This window comes from Eleutherodactylus coqui, chromosome 1, assembly GCF_035609145.1.
Source record: "Eleutherodactylus coqui strain aEleCoq1 chromosome 1, aEleCoq1.hap1, whole genome shotgun sequence".
NCBI lineage: Eukaryota > Metazoa > Chordata > Amphibia > Anura > Eleutherodactylidae > Eleutherodactylus > Eleutherodactylus coqui.
Window position 1 is genome coordinate 403,090,444 of NC_089837.1, and position 22,646 is coordinate 403,113,089.

Below are 22,646 nucleotides of genomic sequence, written 5' to 3' on the forward strand. Positions count from 1 at the left end.
GTAAGCATGCTTAGGTGTGTAAGCAGCACAACCCAGGCAACGCGCAGCTCTTTTAATTACTTGGTGTGTTTTGTGCGGTTCATACAAACTTTGCAATACATGCGCCTGACCAGGGCCCGGCGCTCTACAGTGTTTTGCCAAGTTGAAAACAACAAGTTCAGATGCGGCTTTAAAGAAGGACAAGTTCGTTGATACAACATAATTAATTAATACAAATTAAAAAATCATGAAAAATAAAAAAAAATTACATAAAAATAGGTGATATTGCAGATACATTTTGTAAACAATTCTTACACAGCGGTTACATCCATGCTCACATAATCAGGAGCCTTAGGTATACTTATCTGCTTTGTGCATCAACCGGAGAAGCAACGGTGAAAAGTCAGAGAAACAGGGGGCCCTCTTGGGAACCACATTGTGAGAGGGCATTACCCATCACAGGTCCAAAATGCTTCTAACTCTCCAAAACCATTCCCTGTCCTTTATAATGGTATGGACTATTGCTTGAATATTTACATCCCAAATATTAATGCAAAAAGTTGCTTATTTGAATAAAAGGTCACAATCCAAAGTGACCATTAACCAGATCAGACAAACAACACTGATTCTTAAAACAATGACAACACTAAGCTCCAAGTATACATGAGGGTGGATTCAGTCTTAAAGGCCCATTTATACAGGACGAGTGTTGAGCAAGCGATGCCTGACCCTCATCCCTGTGTCTCTGTGTTCCCGTGCTGTCACATGGGAGCTAGCAGAGCTGTCTCACTCATGGAGCGGCCAGCAGGGGGGCGGGGCAGTGCAGGAGATTTCTCTCCTCTCGCGCCCCTCTCCATTGAGATACACAGCGGCCTTTCGCTATGGAATGGCAGCTATTTAAACTGAACTATGAGCAATCAGCTTCCTCGCTTATCTTTTATGCTGCATGAAAGATGAGTGATGAAGCTCATCGCTCAGTTTAAACAGCCGCCGTTCCATAGCGAACGGCCGCTGTGTATCTCAATAGAGAGGGGCGGGGGAGCAAGAGGAGAGACATCTCCTGCACGGCCCCGCCCCCCTGTTGGCTGCTCCATGACCCAGCCAGCTATTTTAGCTCCTGTGCAGGAGTGCTGAGACACAGGGACAAGTGTCTGGCCCAACACTCATCCTGTGTAAATGGGCCTTAACCCATTCCAATCCAATGTCGGGCCTGCCCCGATATCATCCTTTCCCTCCACAGCTCCGATGTCTGGACAGGCCCGACACTGCAGTGCAGGAGTGCATCTGCACCCCATCATCAGACACATCGGTGCAGATGCACTCCTGCACTGATCCTCATCAAGCACCCCCGAGGAGAAGGCAGAAAGGGTTTTTAACCCTTTCTGCCTTCTCCTTTACACATTACATAGCGCTCAATTAGCGCTATGTAATGCAGGAGATCAGGAGATTCCGCCCGGCGATCATGTGACCGCCGGTGTTACCTGACCCCCAGTGGTCATATGAACGCCAAGCTGGGAGCCTGCACCGTGGGGGGACCCGTTTACCTGTCCGGCGTCTTCCGCATTTTCCCTTCTGCCTCCCGACTCGGCAATCATGTGACCGCTGGGGTCAGGTGGCACCCATCGGTCACATGATCGCCGGGCCGGGAGGCAGAAGGGAGAATGCGGAAGACGCCGGACAGGTAAACGGGTCCCCCCATGGTGCAGTGAGCACCTGCAACCTCCTGAACTCTGTCAGTTCAGGAGGGTGCAGGGAAAATGTATTTTTTCTCATCCATTCTCCCCAGCTCCAATTTATTTGGAGCTGGGGAGAATGGATGAGAAAAAATAAATGGATTGGAAAGGGTTAAATCAATGGTGATAGATTTGCATGATTAATTAGACAATAGAATCACAAGACTCTGTAGACAAAGGAGACACTATGTGCAGATATGAACTTGGTTCCAGCAGGTCTATAATACTGAGTTATACAATCCTTATAATTTATACACTGAACAGTCATGGCTGTATGGATACAAGATAGAGGCCTACAAATAACCAATTATATTTGAACGCAGCCCGTCACTCTACATTTTGCCAAACCTCATTGACTTGGCTTGCACTGCAAATGCTGCAGATTTTCCATGAGGAAGAGAGGCGGCAACGCCTGCACCGAGGGTTCTGTTTATTTGCTCTGTTTGGGGAGCAGGAAAGGGGAATCCCCGCAGGTGAACGGCCTCATCTCTGGACGGAACAGAACGGCCCCGGACGGATCCCACTGACTATAATGGGGTTCGTACGGTTTCCGCTCAGCTTTCTGGCTTTTTCCCGTATTTTGAGCAGGACCTGCTGGGGGAGCTCCGACCAGAGGTTCTGCCGCAGATGTGAAACTGGCCTTAATGAGACCCAATATATGTTTCCATATGCCAATCCCTGATACCTAGAAAAAACGACAGTCTGCGCACTTTGATATTTTAATGGCGCTTTCCGCAGGACGTTGTGGAATATCGCACCGTGCAGAAAAGCCCGCATGTCTGGATGAGATGGGAGGATTCTGCTGGTAATTCTGTGGAGAAGAAAAACAAAATCCCATGTGGGCCGCTCTCGCACACGGACGCGGTAATGCTCCACGATTTTACTTTTGTTTTCAGCCATAGGTTCCTGCGGCTGACAGCGTGTATAAGCGCACCCCACCATTGTTATGGGTGATGAGGTGCGCTAAATGCCAAAAAATAGAGCAGACAGCACTCGAACGTTGCAGAGCTGGAAAGCGCCATCCAGGGCTTTGATGGAACGCACGTCGGCGAGGCCCCACCGAGATCAATGGAAGCGTTATACCACGATTACCACAAAATGCCACAGAAACAGTGGTAAAAGCACCCGCGTGGGAGAGGCATCAGGCCGCCTGCACACGGGCGAATTTGCATTGCGGAATCTGGCACGGGCGCCCGCCTCTGGCTTCCGTAGCAAACACTGCCCATAAACATGCCATGGGAAAAATATTTCCTGTCCACAAGCAGAAATCACTGGCAATTTTCCACTCGCGGAAGGAAAACCGCAGCATGTTCCATTTCAGCGCAGATTCCACGCAGACGGATCATTGCGGATAGGTCGCGAAATCCGCATCATCAACTAGCGACGGCGCAGCATTATCTGTACTGAGCATGCACGCCGGCCGGCACATCCGCAATAGCGATTATGAAGTCTGCGGACAGGTACGCGGGGTCACCGGCCGGCCACAAGGGCGGATCCGGCATGTGCAATCTGATGTGGCACACCGCTTTCGTTGCCCCATGGTGAGGGAGACCTCAGACCTGCAGGGTTTGGCCTGAATTTTCCACAGTGTCCCACAGGACATTCTGCCCCTGGTGAAGCCCCTAATAACTGACAGAGCACAAAGCCACAGGACACATGCGGACAGGAAGCAGGCCAGTCCGCCGCGCTGGTGACTCCTAGTGAGCGCCGCGCTACACTGTAACCGCTTTCAGTTAGCGGTCCCCACAGAACGAGCCTCCCGCCACGTCCCTCAGCGCCAGCACAGCGCCGCGCACCCTCCCCCAGCAGCCTGCACCGCCGAGTAGCGGGTCCAGGAGGCTGACAGCTGCCGCACGCTCATTGGCCGCGGACAAGAGGATAGCGGCTCGTCGCAGCCAATGAGAAGGCGCGGCGTGACGTCACGCATTGAGGCTCTTCCACAGCTGCCTGGGGATCCCGGAAGCCTGTGTCCTGTGTGCGGGCACATCAGCGGGCAGAGAGCACAACGCGGTGCGGGGAGCCTCATTGTGTGCCGGCCATCTCCACGCACAGAACCAGCTGACACCAGTGCTGTGAGCGGCCGCAATGACTGCCCCGCGCACCGCCTGCCTCCTCTTCTGTGCCCTCTCCAGTCTCATTGCCCAGACTGCAGCCAAAGGAGTGACTGCAAGCTTAGCTGCCAAGTGGCCAGAGAGCCCCCTGTTACTGGAGGCCAGGTGTGGTAACACAGCACATGCAGTATGGCTGGCAGGATGTGTGAGATGCTCTGCCATGTAGCAGAGCTCAAACTGTCATCTGACACAACTCATCTTCATGTTAGGATGTCTTATTTGTGTTCTTGCATGGGACTGCCGGATAAGTTACTGCATTATCCTGGCTCACAGGGTATTACAGTGTAACAATGCAGCAGCCCCAATGGGTTAAATGGCATTCAGCTCTGCTGCATCTGCTGATGAAGTAGTAGTGAGGGGATCACTGTGCTCCATCCACTTAATAGTTAAAGCAGGATCCGGACAAATGCTCCTAAGCGGTCTTGTGCCCAAATCAATGTTGTTATGGACATGTGTACGAGTGGTGTAAGTGTGGACGGGCCTCATATAATAAATGATAAGGTTTTGTATTGGGGTTTATTACACCGTGTACTTATATCAAGATGACAAGCTACAGGCGCACTCAATGGCCGCTCCTGTTACCTATAGCTGCCCCCCTCCCCTCCCCCCTTCCAGGTTACATACTGCACTGACATGTTCGTTCGTATGTACAGGTAACAATACTATTGTTTCTTACATCATCATCGTCGCACTTACATCATATTTCCTTTTTAGTGAATTCATTGCTGAAGAGGGAAATGACAGGTTTTGGCAGTTTTTGGGGACAGTGCAGGAGCTGACCATCTATAAGAACAAGGGTAAGTGATGCCTTATGTTTCCTCTCATCTTCAAAATGCAGTTTTATTAAGAATATACCCAATCGGAGGTGGGCTGGATGGGGGTCATTCTCAAGCATCTAGTGCTCTCCCTAAACTCTGGTGTCTATTGGTTTTGGCATCCTTAGGCTGGAGTCACATCGGACATATTCCCAGCGGAAATCTCACGGTTTTGCTGCAGCGAAAAACCGCGAGATTTCCTTGGGATAAGCGTAGCTCCAAAACCCGTGGCACTTAGCCGCGGGTTTTGGAGCGGCTTCCCGACATGCTTTTCCGTTGTGGTCGGCTCTCCCATAGAAAGGAACGAGGCCGTTACAAAAAAAAAAAAAAAGAATTGACATGCTGCTTCCCAGGAATCCGCCCCATGTGGACGAGATTTTTGACAAATCTTGCCCACATGGCTGGCTAGTCCTGGGATTGGCAGCCGCAGGTGGATTTGCCTCAGCGAAACTCTGCAGGGAATTTCCACAGCAAATCCGCCCTGTGTGAACCCAGCCTTAGGGCGAGCACCCACTGGCGTTTTTTTACCTGCGTTTTGCGTTTTGCGTTTTTCCTGCACAGGCATAGAGATAACATGTGTTCCTGTCCACTGGCGTTTTTTTTGCGTTGCGTTTGCGTTTTTAACATAGGAACTGTCAGTTGCATATGTGTCCCTATTTTTCTCCTAATGCACCCATGAATGTCAATGGAAATTAACGGAAAACGCCGCGAAAACGCCGCGAAAAACGCGCGGAAAAAACGCGGGAAACGCGGCGAAAACGCTGCGTTTTTTCCCCGCGGAGAACGCAAACGCCAGTGGGTGCTCGCCCTTAGGGTGGATTCACACCTGCGTTGGGAGTCCCGCTTTCCTGCTATGTTCATCTCAGGATGGAACCAAACAGCACTGAATGGTCCTCATTGAATATAATGAGGTCACTTCAGTCTCTGCTCAGGTACCTAGTTTTTGGACGGAAGAAAAAGTGCTTTTCCCAGTATTTCGTTCTGAACCTCAGCCACAGATCCAGCCGGAGGTTCGAATGCAGATGTGAGACCGCCCTTATCCAACATACCTGATGTGTTGTTGCATCTTTTTGGGTTTAAACATTGAGGGACATTCATAAAGCCTGTTATGGTAGTTTTTGGCTTAAGAAAGTTGCATATTTTTGCTCAAGAGGGGATTTGCCAAAATTTGTGACTTTTAGGCTTTTTGGATTGCCCTCACCACTTTTGTAAAAAGGGTTGGGCTTTAGGAAGGGGACTGGGCTGCCAAATGTAAATTATGCCAGAACTGAATACCAGGTTGGATCTGGCGTTTATTTCTGCCCAGATGCGCCTAGTAGATGAACCTCTTTATATATTAAGTTTGTCGTTTACCGGGGAAATCATACTAAGACTGGCGTTTTGAAGTGCCGGTCTTAATAAATTTCCCCCATTATCTCACTAAAATTATTATCACCCAGCCACAGGTTTAGCGGACTTGTGATACTGGAGAGAGTGTGGAGCCATTGACTGCCATTGATAGATCTGCTGATGATTGAGGGAGATGGGGGGGGGGGGGTAAAGATGATGAATTAGATTTTCTCTGTGTTGAATTCTAGAAAGCAGGAAGAGAAGGAGGATCTGGCAGAGAGACCCTCTGGGAGTCTGACAGTAGAGAGGTAATATCTGGGCCAGAGAGATACATTTAAGTGTCATCAGCATAAAGGTGCTTCTGAAAGCCATGGGATTCTATCCTAGGCTAGAGATGTAGATGGAGAAGAGTCGGTGTCCCAGGACTGAGTCTTGGGGGACACAAATGGAGGGTCAGCAAGATGAGGACTAAGTGTGAGAGTGGGAGACGCTAAATGTTCCTTTAGTGAAGTATGAGGAGATGCATTTCACTCATCTGCCTTTTTAATTAGACTATATATCTTGGTATTCTGCTCTCCCTGGTTACATTTGACAGCTCAGGCGTAGAAAGAGGTTTCTGCTAATGGTAGGAAACCCATCTTTCCTGAGTCATTTTAATTAGACCATATAGCCAAGAGGCGGACTTTCTGCAGAAGATTCTGTGATGAATTGCAATAACCTGGAAGTATCTGCAGATTATTGCACAGATCGGCAGCAGATTTCACCCTTTAAATTGAAGGAGGTGAAGTGTGGATTCACATCAAAATTCACACTAATGGTGCGGATTTCGACACAAATTATAGCTCAGATTTTTCCGCTGCAGTAAATTCACACCAAATCCACTGTGTGTGAACGCACCCTGAGACAGTTTCTGTAGAGAGGTGAAGCCAGAAACCAGATTGTAGCTAGCCAAAGAGAGAGGTGGGAGGATACTTCAAGGTTCAAAGAGTTAAGCCCCATTTACACAGGTCGACTGTCGGGCAAATAATGCCTGACACTCGTCCCCGCATGTACTCACTCCCTTGTTGTTGCACGGGAGCTAGTATTGTTGGCTCGCAGCTGAGCGGCTGGTGGAGATTTCACTCCTCGCTCTCCCCCGCCCCTCTCCATCCACTTTTTGCAGCGGATGTTCAGTACTGAACGGCTGCTGCTTACACTGAACGCTCATCGTTCAGGTTTTTTTTTTGCAACCTAAACAATGAGCAATGATCCTGAATGATGATCATTCAGTGTAAATAGCAGCTGTTCAGTACTGAACGGCCGCTGTGTTAAGTGGATGGAGAGGGACGGGGGAGAAAAAGATCACCTCCAGCTGCCCCACTGCGAGCCAACGATACTCGCTGCTGTGCGGGGCTGACAGAATGGAAGCTAGTATGTGTGGGGACGGGTGCCAGGCATCGTTTGACCAACAGTCGGCCCGTGTAAATGGGGCTTTAGGACACAAATGGCAATAATAAGATGAGGTGATAGCTGGGCAAAGAGGAAAGGTTGGAGGGATGACTTCTTGTGGATAGGTATTATGGTCAGTGAAAGGTTGAAGAGATGGGTTAGGGCTGGGATAAACACAGTAAGGTGGTGGATGAGATGGAACAATGGTGAAGTGGGTTATAGGGGGAGAGGCCTGAGTGGTTTTGTAGATCGTATTATAGGTACTGGAGGTTGAAGCCCTCTCAGATGTGGGTAGGTGATAAATGATTTTGGTGGAATAATGCTTTAACTTATCTATTTCTCGAGTGACTATATGAACATTCTGTACTGCAGAAAAGAGGAAATTATTGGTGAACTGCAAATATTTACCTGTGTCTGTTAGCATGATATTCTGCATTAATGTAAATGATATGTCGCTGGGCCAAGATTCTTGGTCAAATATGGGTTCCCAATAGAATAGGGGTAACAGAAGACAAACCTGTTTGGGCTGTTAGGGCTTCCTCTATAAGCTTCAATCACTGACCCCTAACATCTGTTTTTATAAGCAGATTCAAAAAATAACCTACAGATATGTCCTCCCTTACAGGGGTTTCCTAGGGAAATACTATTGATGAACTATCATCAGGATAAGTCATCAATAGTTGATCGTCTAGGGTCTGTCACTCGGACCTCGACCGATTAGCTGTGCAGGCACATGTTGCCAATGCCGCAAATACACAGAGGTCTGAGCGGAAGCCTCCGTGCCGATTTCCATGTAGTGGCCAGCACTTGTAACTGCAGGCACAGCTCTCATTGAAATCAATGGGAGCTGTGCCTGCAGTTACAAGCGCTGGCCACTACACAGAGCTCCACGTGGAGGTTTCGGCTTCGACCTCTATGTATATGCGCGGCTGACAGCATGCGTCCGCTCAGCTGATCAGTCAGGGTCCTGAGCGACGGACCCTGGCTGATCAACTATTGATGACCTATCATAAGGATAGGTCATCAATAGTATTTCCCTGGAAAACCCCTTTAACTTAAAATATCCTGAGTTGTGTGGCATGAGATAAAGGACAAAGAATGTATACCTCTGATGGAAGCGATCTGTTGGTCATCCATTACAATAGTCTTCCATGTTTACAAGACATACATTTCATCTCGTGTATTTTTACTAGATGGCTGTGATGGATGTCTCCGATGGATGCCATCCATCAATCACAGGTTCCCATGTTTTATAACAAAAGGAAAAAAGCATACATTTAACACTTATATTCTTGTGCCGTCTTGAAAAATAGTTATTTTTGTATCATGAGAAATGTAAGCCAAGGTAAGGGTAGACACTTGTGTACTAGATCAGGGGTCCCCAACTCCAGTCCTCAGGGACCACCAACAGGTCCTGTTTTCAGGATATCCTATGGTAAGAACACCTGTGCAAGACTGAGGGAATCCTAAAAACATCACCTGTTGGCGGTCCCTGAGGACTGGAGTTGGGGAACACTTTATAGATGATATGGATGTCCTGCATGTGCAATAATAAGATAGACTATGTGATGAGTTGGGCATAGACGAAGGATGGGCCCATGGACCCTCAGTCTGACTCTGGTATTACGTCACATCTGATAGGACACCTATTTGATGTAGTTTCCCAACAACATCGGAGTAAAACTTCCATAAACAACCGGCATTCTGATTGGATAAGGTATCTTTAAGTGGTTAATATAAGTTTAGCTTTACAACTTTTGTTTGATGGACATTGCTTCTCATTTTCTTCTCCGTCTTTCATTCAGATTCAGAATATTCTTACTACAACTTGATATTAAAGAAAGCCGGCCAGTTTCTTTCCAACTTGCAAATCAGTCTGCTGAAATTTGCCTTTTCTATAAGAGCGTATTCTCCTGCTGTGCAGATGTTCCAAAAGGTACTGTGCTGATTTACTATTTGTCATTGTGCTGAATCGTCGTAAACATTATTTCTCACCAATGACATGAAATTCTTGCAGGGTAGATAGATTTTTAAATATGACGTCATCTTTTTTTGTTTTAAGTCGATATCCCGATGTGTAGGACCCTTGTAGGACCATGAGCATATTTCTCATACTCCTCCATTAATCCCTCCATCTGTTCTTATTTCTATATGTCGCTTGTCCTGTCTCCTTGTAGCGGTGAGCGTATTCTAGTAGCCTTGTATTTACCTCATTTACATGAGGGAATTTGCGCAGCTAAGTTAGCCGCGCCAAAAAATTGCGACTATTGGAACCAATGTTTTCCTATGGAGACATTCAGACAAAGGAATTTTAGAAAATTTTAAAAAATTGCACCTAAAAAAATAGTGACTGAAATTCCCTGCTGCTCAAAAATGTAGGTCTTGAACTATCTTTGGTGCGCAAAACGTAGGAGTGTCCATAGACTCCTATGGGAGCTGGAAAAAAAGGGAGAGGGAGGGAGTTTAGCTGCATCCAACGCTGGGAAAAGAAGACAGCTGGCTCTATTTAAGCATTAGAAGTCATTCTGAGGATTTCTACCGACCGAGGGAAGCCGCAATTTTTTTTTTGTGCGTAGAATGTTTTTCACAATTATGTGCCTTGTGTGAATGAGCCCTAAAACCTTGCGCTAATTTATTGATTAAGGGCTCATTCACACTACTGTGGTTTTGGCAAGTATTACGCGCGATGCACGCATGACACGTGGTGAATGGAGTCAATGAAAGTATATGGATTTTCATTGATCCGTTCACATTATCGTGTAAACATGCGTGTGAAAAAGATTGCAGCATGATCTATTTCACCGCATATCACGCAGCATGAGCCCTGTTCTTTTCTATGATCAGTGTATTGCATATGGGTGATGATACATGCGCAACCCTGCTATGAGATAGAGCGCGGGAATAAAAGAAATAAAGTCACACTGCGCATGACCGTGTGCGTGGGATACGCTGTCATGCACAGTGCCCTTGCTGTCCTACGTGGTGATGGCGAGCTCTCTGTCAGCTCACACAGACCACTGCTGCATGACCCACACGGCCGTGAATAAGCCCTAGTAATAATAATGATAAAGTCCTAGTTTGCAGGGGTGAGTAGCTGTATTATCTAAGTGGGCTTTACTGGTTCCTATTGAAGTATAACACAAGTAAACTGCAATTCCTTTGACTCCATTTGTTTTCTGGTTATATGCAAAATAAGGCATTTTCTGATGTGCCTTTTTATGATGCACTCCTGATTTGCCATTAAAATGGTAAATTCAGGCGCCTATTCTGCCTACGCCGGTTGAACTATATAGGTCGGGTCATCACTTCCTTATTTGCTATGATTTCCTGTTTTTTGCGGAGAGAGTAAACCTCTTAGGCTGGGTTCACACGGGACTGAAATCCAATGGAAATCTTGCGGAATGACCGCACGGAAATACCGCATGATTTGCACTGGAGAAATCCAACTTCAAAACCTGCATCCTTACTGCCGCTCATTTTGGAGCGTCTGCGCCTCCCTGCATTTTGCTGCGGCCGTCTCTCCCCATAGAGAGGAGAGTGGCCGCTGTGGAAACGTGGAAAGAAATGACATGCCGCGTCTTTTTTTTTTTAATTAAAGTATTTTTTATTAAACTTTTTCACCTTTTGCATATTTTAAAACATTTTTTTTAACAAATCTTTGGTTTCCCCTCCCTCCCTCCCCCTCCCCCTCACCCCCCTCCCTCCCCCATCCCCCCTAAGATCTCTCTCTCAACGTTCTGTTCTTTGGGTAAACTGTCTCTGAATGAACACAGTGTTGTGTCGTAAACAATAATAACAGTTCTTGTAACATATATTTGTTTTCTTCTTTGGTCTTCGTGTTGCTTATCTTCTTGCTGTTTTCTTTTATTGATTCAGGGTTAGATTTTTTGTTGCATTCGAGGGGGGGTCATATTTCTTTTGCCCGTTGCCCGGTCTCTCTCTCTCCAATCCCTCCTTTCTTAACTTTTCCCTATTACTCCTTACCACTTTATTTTATTGTATATCGAGTCTGTAATTTGTTCTACATTTCCCAATAAACTTTATATATATCCATTACATACGTTGTTATGTCTTAGTAAATCCCCGGTTTACTGGTGCCTCCCCACACGGCTCACCACTCCCTATGTATTTGATCCAACATTACTGCTCTGGGCGTGTATCCATCTCAGCCATATGTCCTGATATTTTTGACTGGTCTTACGCTTAGTGTAAATTACTCCTTTCCCACGGTAAAATTTGGTTGACCTTATTTTTGAATTCTCCCAGCGTGGGTGGTTCTTCGTCCAACCAGCGCTGGGCTATTGTTTTTCTGGCTATGTACAGTAGTCTGGCTACCGCTAGTTTTTCATGATCATCTAATGTTAGATCCTGTATGTATCCCAGAATGCACACGTATGGTGTAAAGTCCATACGTATGCCAAATGCCGCGTTAATTGCATTTCTTATTCCCATCCAATATCTGTGCAATTTCGGACTTCGCCATAGCATGTGGATTAGGTCCGCCGTGTGGGTTTTGCACCTTACACATATCGGGGAGGTTCTCATTCCTATATTGTGTAAGAAGGCCGGGGTGCGGTACACTCTGTGTATTAGAAATATTTGTGAGACTCTGTGTGATTCGCTCAGAGATAGCTTGGGTGTCATTTGTAGGATTTCCTCCCAGTGCGACTCCTCAATGGGCCCTATGTCTGCCTCCCATTTTGCTCTTGTTGATAACGGGTTGTGTGCATTGACCGTGTCCTGTATATGGGAATATAGTACAGATATTTTCCCCGCTGTGGTGGTGGCTTTTCCTATTATGTCCGCTACTATATTTATTACCATTGTTATTTCCGCCGTGTTTTTTTCCGCTTGTATAGCGTGTCTAAGTTGCAGATATTTGTAAAAGTCACTATTGGGGATGTCGTGGTTTTGCCTTAACTGCTCGAAGGTTTTTAGTTCCCCCCCCTCCAGTATCTGGTCCATTCTCCTAACTCCCCTGTCTTTCCACCCTTGGAATCCTTTTAGCTTGTTGATTTCTGGCAGGTGCGGGTTATTCCATATGGGGGTATGTTGTGTGCAGTTTTTTATATCAAGCATGTTTCTGGTCTTCCACCATATTTTATGTATCAATAATAGCGTGGGGGCACTTTGACCATTTTTTTTAAACGCTCCACGTTCCAGGGTTTCAAACAAATGTGATCCGTTAAAGAGATTTTTAAGGATTCTGAAACTAGCGTCGTGTGTTTCTTCTGTCTCCCATCCCCTGAGATGTTGCAGCTGGGAGGCCATGAAGTACGAGAACGGATTGGGCAAGGCTAATCCTCCCTTTTCTTTTGAATTGTATAGCAGTTCTAATTTTATCCTAGGTGTCTTCCCTCCCCATATGAGTTCTCTAAACAGTCCCTTGGCCTTGTGGAAAAATTTTTGTGTTATCCAGTGTGGGGAGTTGTGTATTAGATACAGTAATTGGGGCATCCATATCATTTTTATAAGATTCACTCTTCCTATGATTGTCATGGGTAGTTTTTTCCATATGTGAAGTTTTTGTTTCCATTTTTCCATAAGTGGTTCCAGGTTTATTTTCCCGTACTCACTGACCTCTTTCGTAATTTTAACTCCCAGATATTTAATTGTTGGGGTGCATTTCAGGGTTAATTCTCTGTTGGCAACTTGCATGTCTGGGGTGTCTATTGATAGTATTTCGGATTTGGTCCAATTGATAGCGAGTCCTGAGAAGGCTCCAAATTCTTTTATTGTTTGCATCGTGGTTTCTAAAGATTTTTCCCTGTCCCCTAAAAATAATAACATGTCGTCTGCATACAAAGCGATTTTCTCCTCCATGTTTCCTCTTATGAATCCCACTATTTCCTGGTGTGACCGAATTTTGCATGCTAGGGGCTCTATTGCAAGTGCAAACAGGAGTGGCGATAGTGGGCATCCCTGCCTTGTCCCTCTATGTAGTGGGAATGTTTCTGATGACCCCCCGTTGATGGACACATCCGCCTCCGCTCTAGCATATAGGAGTTTTACTCGTCTCACAAATATTGGGCCACAGCCCATTTTTTCTAGTACCTTCCACAGGTATTGCCACTCAACGCTATCAAACGCCTTGGCCGCGTCCAGTGAGCATATGATTCTGTCTCCGGTATTATCTACGGGTATTTGTAGGTTTAGAAATACTCTACGGATGTTCGTTGCCGTTGATCTTGCTGGTATAAACCCACTCTGGTCTGGATGCACCAGGGTGGATGCCACTTGTGATAGCCGCTTGGCTAAAACTTTTGCTATAATTTTGACATCCGCGTTTAACAGCGATATCGGCCTATACGAGTCCATCAACAGGGGGTCCTTTTCTGGTTTTAACAGAATTATTATTTTTGCTTTTCGCATTGTTTGTGGTAGTTCCCCTTCCTTTTCCGCCCCCGCCCATGTCTCCAGGAGTTGTGGTAATAAAGTGTCTGCATGTTGTTTGTAAAATTCTATTGGGAAACCATCCTCCCCTGGGGCCTTGTTATTTTGCATATCTTTTACTGCCTCTTGCATCTCCTCCAAGTCTATTGGTGCATCTAGAAACTCTGTCTGTTCCGCCGTCAATTTATGTGTTCTTATATCCGCTAAGTATTCCTCGATTTGTTCTACCGTTTTTTCCAGTTTCGAGGAATACAGAGAGGAGTAAAATTCCCGTGCAATCTCTCTTATGGATGTTGCGTCCCTGACTATCTCGCCTTGTGCGTCTTTTAGTTCAATGATGTATGTGGGGCTAGTTTGTGCTCGGGCTATAACTGCCAGCATATGTCCCGTTTTTTCTCCCTCCTCATAATATGTCTGTTTCCTGAACCCATTTTTAGTGGCTGCCGTTTCTAGGACGTATTTATTAAGGGCCTCTTGGGCCTGTTTCCATAGGTTGAGTGTTGTTATAGTTTTCTCTTTTATGTAATTTTCTTCTGATTCTTTTAGTTTGTCTCGTATTTTTTGCCCTCTTTCTCTATGTCCTTTTTTTGCCTGTGTGATTTGCTGTATGTATACCCCCCTCATATATGCCTTCATGGCCTCCCAGCAAATCGTCATACTTGTGGTATCCTTATTTAATATGAAGTATTCCTCTAGTGTTTTTTTCACTATTTCCTTGTTTAATATGTTTAGCCAGTGCGAGTTCAGATTCCATCTTTTTTGGGAATGACTCACAGTGTTACTGTGCTGTATGTCCAGACGTAGGATGGAGTGGTCAGAAACAACTCTTGGTAGATATTCTATCGAGGTTATATCTCTATATATCTGAATATTCCCTACCGCTAGGTCTATTCTAGATAAGCATTGGTATGTGGATGAGTAGCAGGAGTATTGTTTGTTTGTGGGGTGCCGTGTTCTCCATATGTCTATCAATGATATCTCGTTTATTAGTTTACCTAGTGGTGTCAGGTTCCTTTCTTCGTTTGCGTTTCCTGCCCTTAGTCTGTCCTGTGCAGGGTTAATGACCGAATTAAAGTCGCCTATGATAAGGACTGGAATGTCCGGTTTATCTGTTATGAAACCTATAACTTGCCTCATTATCATGTTATTATATGGTGGCGGGATATATACTGAAGCTATAATGCATGTGTAGTTGTAGATTCTGCAGTGTAGGCATATAAAGCGGCCTTCTGGGTCAATTTTTCGTGAGAGACATTTAAACGGTATATTTCTGTGTATCACTATGCTGACCCCCCTGGAATACCTCGTGTGTGTGGAGTGGAAGCTCTGACCCATCCCCCCTATTTTGAACGTGTCCGTATTTTCTTTTGATAAATGTGTTTCCTGCAAGCATATAATAGCCGGGCCTTGTTCCTTGATGACTTGCAGTACTGCTGATCGTTTTGTCTGGTCACTCATACCTCTCACGTTCCACGATACGACCCTTATCCTACTACCCATTTTCCTTGTTTTTTGTTTTCCGCAGGGTTATTATTTTCTGGGCACCTCCACCCCTTTTTGTTTTTATGAGTGAGACGCACTGGGAGGGTCCCCATCTCTGTATTTGTGTCTCGCCCGTGTCGCCCCGTATATGTGTATGTGTATTACTGTTTGTTCTCCGCATAGGGCTTCTCCAGTAACATTTTGGTTTGGTCCCCCACATCCCCCAGTACAGACATTTATCCACATTTACTATACATATTTTCGTTATTTGCAACACATTTATCATTTGTACATTTACGTTGACATTTCTTCCCCTTATCCCACCCTGAATCATTTTTCTATCGTTTAACCTTATCCCTTTTAACTGTATCTTATCTAATATTCCCCTAATATGCGAGAGAGAGACCAAACAACAGACACCCCCAACATGTAACTCACTGATCCGTTGTCTCATCGGATCGGGGTACCAGTCCTCCATTCTCCTACGCGATGCATCCTGTCGTCCCAGGAGCTCCTTTCAGAAATTTTCGGTTCCCTTTGCATGAACGTTTCTTTAGGTGCAGCCTCTTCATGGTGTCTTGCGCGGCGATCTTCCCCTCCGAATCTGTTCTTCATTTTGATCTATCCAGGCACCTGCATCTTTTGGGTTTTCAAAGAATTGTGTCGTGCCCAGCGCCGCCACTCTCAGTTTAGCCGGGTACAGCATCCCGTAGGGCACTTGTAGGTTTCGCAGTCGTCTTTTTATTTCTACAAATGTTGCTCGCTTCTTTTGTATTTCCGTGGAGAAATCTGGATAGAAGGAGACTTTCACGCCATTATATTGGATTTCACCCTTTTCGCGGGCCTTTTGGAGTATGGTATCACGGTCTCTGTAATGCAGTACTTTGATGAGTATCGGTCTGGCTGGAGCCCCCAGGGGGAGGGGTCGTGTCGGTACACGGTGGGCTCTTTCGACTGCAAACATTGCAGTTAGAGTGTTTCTTCCGAACAGTTCGGGCAGCCATGTTTCAAAAAATTCTGCAGGGTTTCTTCCTTCCGTCTTTTCTGGGAGGTCCACAATCCGCACGTTGTTCCTTCTTGACCTATTTTCTAGGTCGTCTACCTTGTTCTGTAGATATTGTATGTCATGCAGATTTTTTTCCACGTCTCGTTGCATCGGCTGTATTGCGTCTTCTACGTCGCTTATACGTTGTTCAGTTTCTGTCAGACGCTCTGATATTTTCCTCATATCTTGCCGTAGCAGGTTTACATTACTTTGCATCGCCCCCATCTGCATATTAAGGTTGTTCAGTGATGCGTTGCCTTTAGTGATTTCGCTGAATATTTCTTTCAACGTAGGCTCCCTGGCGCACCTTTCGTCCTCCTGCCTTTGATCTTTTTTGGCGGCATCTTCTGCACTTTGGGAGGTGTCTCGTATAGTGCTTTCTGAGGTGTCTGCGTGATTTGCGCTGTGCGTGCATATGCCTGGGCTGCTTGCATTATTCATGCTGTCTTCTGTGTAGTGTTCGTCTGGATTGACACTGTTTGCACCTTTATTTTTGTAGTTGGGGTTGTCTGCCTGACTTGTGACTTCCTGCTTATTTCCAGCATGATCTTGTACAGCATGTAGACTATTTTGTTTTTCCTTGTCCTTGCTGTGTTTAGCAGGGTCCGTTGTTGTGTTTGCTTTGTCTGCTCTTTCCTTTTGACTTTCACTTTCTGCATGTACTGTGTCTGCAGCTTCTTCCTCCCCTCCTGCTCCCTCCGTTTGTGTGGTTCTCTGTGGGCTCTCCCGCTCTCCCCTCTGTTGTTTTGGGCTTATGGAGTCCTGTTTTCTGCCCCCCTCCTCCCTGGCATACCTTGCCAGTTTACGTGCTGTGTCTGCACTGTTTGTGCTGGGCCGCGGTATGAGCGTTCTCGGCTCCCTCCCTCCGGCGCCATGCTGTTTCTGCCTGCCGCCGGCTTCATCTGCCTTCCCCCGCTCCTTGCCTCGCACCATTAACTCTGCTGCTGTCTGTTCTGTCTCCGGAGCTTGCTACTGTGCCTCCGCTGCTTTTTGATTGCCTTTCGGCGTCTCTGGGTCCCGTTAAGGGCTCATGTCCACGGGCAAATTATGATTTAAGATCCGCAGCGGATCTCCCGCATGCGGATCCGCATCCCATAGGGATGCATTGACCACCCGCGGGTAGATAAATACCCGCGGATCGTCAATAAAAGGCATTTTAAAAAAAATGGAGCATGGAAAAATCCGGACCATGCTCCATTTTCGTGCGGGTCTCCCGCGGGGACGGCTCCCGCGGGCTTCTATTGAAGCCTATGGAAGCCGTCCGGATCCGCGGGAGACCTAAAATAGGAATTTAAAGTATTTACCATCCGGCGCGGGCGGGGAAGGTCAGCTGTTCCTCACGGCCGCATCTTCCTTGCTTCGGCTCGGCGGATGTGCCCGGCGCATGCGCGCGGCACGTCGGCGACGTGCCGGCGACGTGCCGCCGGCGTCAGGAATTCATCCGCCGGCCGAAAATGTAGATCCGGCCGTGAGGAACAGCTGATTTTCTCCGCCCGCGCCGGATGGTAAATACTTTTAAATTCTTATTTTCAGCCCTCATGTCCGCGGGGCAGGAGGGACCCGCTGCAGATTCTACATGTAGAATCTGCAGCGGATCTGATTTTCCCCGTGGACATGAGGCCTAACAGGATGGGAATGTCGGATCTTGCAGGAGCTACTCTGAGATGCGACTATCTACATCTCCGGCCAGGCTCCGCCGACATGCCGCGTCTTTGAATTCCAGGCGGCATGCCAATTTCAGAGCGGCTTGGCCACAACGGATCGGCTGCAGGGTGTGGACAAGATTTTTGCAAACTTTGCTGGCTATTCCGGGATAAAAAGCCACGGGCAGATTGTCCATGCAGAAAGCCTGCATGGACATTCTGCGGCAATTACACCCCGCGAGAACCCAGCCTAAGAGTAAATACAAGTTGTAGCAGTTGTGAAACTGTACGTTAAGAAATAGAATGTTACTTCCTTTAATCTTTAAATGTATGTTTGCTTCTTGAACACCTTCTATATGTAGTTCATATCCTACCTGATGTGTAACTTCTAGTGATTCTAAGGAGGGGGATTCATCGGCATCTGTGTGCTTATCACACCCGCAGTGAACCTGCTGGAGTCTGAGAACACCATCATGTTGGATCTAGTGGTGTTTGCTGACACTTTTCTAGCTAAAAAAAGAGTTGGAAATCTTCTGTAAATGAGTAGCTCCTGGTGAGGCTCTGAAGCCCTGCCTGTTGTTTCTGGCTCAGGGGCCTCATTAATCGGCATAAATGCATTGATAACTCTGCCCCAATGAGGCAATGCTTAGAGAATTCCAGTCTGAAGCCTGCAGAATTGTTACTAGAGCTCTGGACTAAAATGCAACCTAGTAGAAAATAAGTAACGCATGCATGCTCTGTTCACAAGGTTGCCCAATTTTGTTTTGTACTTTCTACGGGGGAACTGTAACCGTTTTGACAAGATTTAAGTATAAAAGTTTTTACCGCTGTAGCATATTGCCTATTTCTTTTTTTGCATTATTGTTTAATTTTAATTAGTTTTTTTCTTTAAAGTTCAAACTTGTTTTTTAATGTTCAAAGAACATTACAGCTCAGATCGCTACTCTTTGTAAAAAAAAAATCAAACACCTGGAAGAAGTTGTCGTTTTGCTGCAAAACTAGCATGCAGTTACATCTCGGGCAGATATGCAGATGATTAGAGTTGTGGGGTGATTACGTGAAAGGTCTTGCCACCTGAGGCCTTAAGAGTGGTTTCATTCTTGACCTATGAAAAGGCTCTCGGAGGCTCCTTGTGTGTAGTGAACTTCGTTTTCCGCTTATGTAGAGCTTGTTGACCACTAGACTCCTCTACGACACAATCAAAGAGCTTTTGCCCGGTTAACAGAGTTTGAGAGGGGCGCATTATTGGAATGCAAGAAACTGGATGGCCATATCGACGAATTGCCCGTCACCTGGGCCGTTCTGACCAGACTGTTAGGAGATTTTAGGACCAGGAGATATGAGAGGGCACACATAGAAGGCAACTGGGCTCAGTACACCCTCGACAGATCACCAGGGGAGAGTATTGTCTGATTATCCAACAAGCACTAACAGCTCCCAACTGTTTAGTTGTCCGCCATCAAGAAACAGGTGGCATCATTGTTACAGGCCCATGTGTCTGTTACAACCATTTCCAGGTGCTTGGCTGAAGATGTTTGGCTTCACAGTGCCTAGTAAGTATACTGACTGACACCCACCTACTGTAGTCTCCGTTTGCAGTGCTGTCGTGAATGACAAAACTAGACTGATATGAAGTGGAATAGGGTTGTCTTCAGCCATGAATCCAGGTTTAGTTTGAGCACTGACGATGCCCATGTTCGTGTCTGGAGACCTACAGGTGAGCCTTTGCTGTGGAGCAGCACACTGCCCCCACTGCTGGTGTGATGGTTTGGGGAGTATTGCATACGACAGTCGGTCACCCCTAGTAGTGGTACAAGGGACAATAACCGCTCAGAGATATGTTCAGGAAAACCTGCAGCCACATGTGTTCCTCTCATGGTGGCTTCCAAGAGGCGTCTTCCAGCAGGATAATGCTCGCCCACACACAGCAAAGGGGTCACAAGAATGCCTCCACAACATTGTCACAGTTCCCTGGCCAGATTTAATGCAAACAGAACATGTATTCAACCATCTAGCTCACCAACGTCAACAGCTTATGAGTTTTCACGATCTGGAGGCTCAATTAAAGCAAATATGGACCGATATGCTGCAGGATATAATACAGAACCTGTATACCACCATAGCCACCCATATTACATTTTCCAAAGTAGAAGCAGCCAACAGGATACTAAAACTTGCCTTCAAGGGTTCAGTTTTCCTTATTCAATCATCCTTTTGCTCTGATATTGTAATCATTTACTTATATCAACATTACAATCACACATAGAAAGTTTCATTCGATTCCGACAACTCCTTCTAGGGAAGGGATTTTTTTTTTTACAATAATTGTGTATTGGTAACATTGAAAGAAAGCATAGAGGTAAATATCTCCTGTAATGTCTAAGAGTTATTGAATCCCAAGCCAACACGGAAAATTTGTAAAGTTCTCATCATAAGCCTGCTTTAGATTTAAAAAAAAAACCACACAGGAGGATTGTAGAAAGAATAAAGTGAAAAAGAAAAAATAAAATTTGGGAGGGAGTGGTTCACCAGATAGGGCAAGACGAGAAGCGCCCATTAGATAGTGGATGCTATTCATGAGGTCTAACTGGATGGATGATGTATAGGAGATCCAGCATTACTGTATACGTTGGCCATGACCTTGTCTTTCTAAAAACCTAAAAGTTAATTTCGCCTTTACATGTAGCAGGAAAGGTGTCGCTTAGCTGCTGAGAAAAGCAGATGATTATTTTTCCAACTTTAGGCAAGTGTTTGACTGCTAAGAATTCAAAGGAAATAATGATTTGGGATAGTCTCTGTATACCTGCCATACACTTATTCAGTAAAGCCTCCCAGGGTCGTTAAGCAATGTTATGTTCTGTTAAGGAATATATTGTTGTCTTGAAGTGTGAATACCCACAATCCAAAGAACCCCTCATTCTCCTACTTGGGGGAAAAAGCAATGAGTAAAAATATATTGATTTATCCAAAATACATGTACCTGTTGTAAAATGCACCCAAATACCCTGTTATGTTTGTTTTTACCTGGTTACCACTGGTTATGTCCACTAGAAGTTCTGCTTATCCAGGTTGAGCATGCACACTGAGACCTGTTTTGTGTGTGTATGTTTCATTTAATAGCCTGACGAAGGGGGCGAGATATCCCCGAAAGCTTGCTGTAACATCATGTATTTTTGTTAGCCAATAAAAGGTATCATATCTACAAGATTGCTTGGTTTCTCTTGCTGAGAACAATCACACTGTGTGTGAGTGTGTGAGTGTGTGTGAGTAATATATAATATACACACTGGTGTAACCATAGGGCATGGGGTTGCACCCGGCCCCAGGAGCCTTAGGGGACCCATAAGGCCTCTCCATATAGGGAGCCCAGTACTATGAGTAAAGCATTATAGTTAGGGGCCCTGTAACAGGTTTTGCATTGGGGCCTGGGAGCTTCACGTTACGTGTGTGTGTGTGTGTGTGTGTGTATGTATGTATGTATGTATGTATGTATGTATGTATGTATACTCGATCCTGTGCAATAGCACAGGAGCAGTTACATGCAGGGACAAGTGTCGGGCATCATTTGCCCGACAGTCATCCCCATGTAAATAGGTTTTAATTCAAGCCTGCTTGGATTGCTAAAGCAATCAGGCTTTTTGCCCAATTGTTTTAAGGGTTGCTTAATCACAGGAGATATGCACTCCATCTGTTGCCTGACTGTCATCCCCGTGTAAATGGGGCTTCAGTATACTGTCTCTTTACAGGAGTTGTGCCATGAAATATATTGTTTATAGTTATAGTTATGATGTAGCCCATAATAATAAACATTTTTTGGTTGACTGGTAAGAAAACAAAGGAAATAAAAATTTGGGATAGCTTTTGTTTACTTACGATACAGTTTTTCAGTAGGGCCTCCCACAATTATACACATTTTTTGTATCTGCAGTCTATTCGCAGTCACTACCTGCGATCTGTGTTCCATGTTCACCTCAGAAATTGTTCCACTTTGCTCTGATTTCCTTCTCTCTGCTCCATGGGCTATGTTCAAGGATCTCTGCAGTGATGAGCGGCTGCTTCTGAAGTTGCTGCGTCTTCTCTGATGTCAGAAGAAATGTTGAGCAAGTGATTAGACAGCATTACTGCAGAGGAGCAAGACTGAGTACTGGATTTGTCGCTGTATAAGATGGACTTGATAAAACGCACCTAGGTTTCAGAGGAGGAAAATAGGGGGAAAATGTGATGCTGCTGCTTTTGCAGGTGAAATATATGACCTATATATGGTATGGTGAAATATCTGTATCAGCAAAGTGAGATGTTTTTCAGAGTCTGCTTAATGAACTTAATACAAAGGAGGTGCAAGATGATGGGACCTAGTGGTTTTATACAGAGATTGTCATGTTGCATCATTTCGCTACGTACTTGGGACTGCAACTTAACTGACCATAAAAAGATGACTTACTGATCCTTTGGATGATTGCAGTTCCTGCCGGCGCTCACAAATCGGCTATACGTACGGGCGGCTCTCCTCTTCTTTGGAGCGGACCTAGATGACAGCTGTTTGATTAGATGTGCGATCCCTATCACACAACTGCCTGCCGGGTCCAAATTTCGGCACGTTCGCTCTATAAGATGCACTGACTTTTCCCCCCTACTTTGGAAGAAAAAAAGTGTGTCCTATAGAGTAAAAAATACGGTAGTTGTGACCA

General features: G+C 45.8%; 1 protein-coding gene across 2 annotated transcripts in view; it reads left to right on the top strand.

Annotated features, from left to right (window-relative positions):
* The first annotated feature begins 3,635 nt into the window (after positions 1-3,635).
* The window catches only part of UGGT2 (UDP-glucose glycoprotein glucosyltransferase 2), a 268,510-nt gene continuing 249,499 nt past the window's right edge, over positions 3,636-22,646 (top strand). For both annotated transcript variants that reach the window (XM_066580528.1, XM_066580538.1), the window contains exons 1-3: positions 3,636-3,928; positions 4,538-4,620; positions 9,201-9,331. In XM_066580528.1, coding sequence (XP_066436625.1) covers positions 3,798-3,928; positions 4,538-4,620; positions 9,201-9,331 — 345 coding nt within the window. In that variant the 5' untranslated portion in view covers positions 3,636-3,797. The remainder of the gene's footprint in view (positions 3,929-4,537; positions 4,621-9,200; positions 9,332-22,646) is intronic.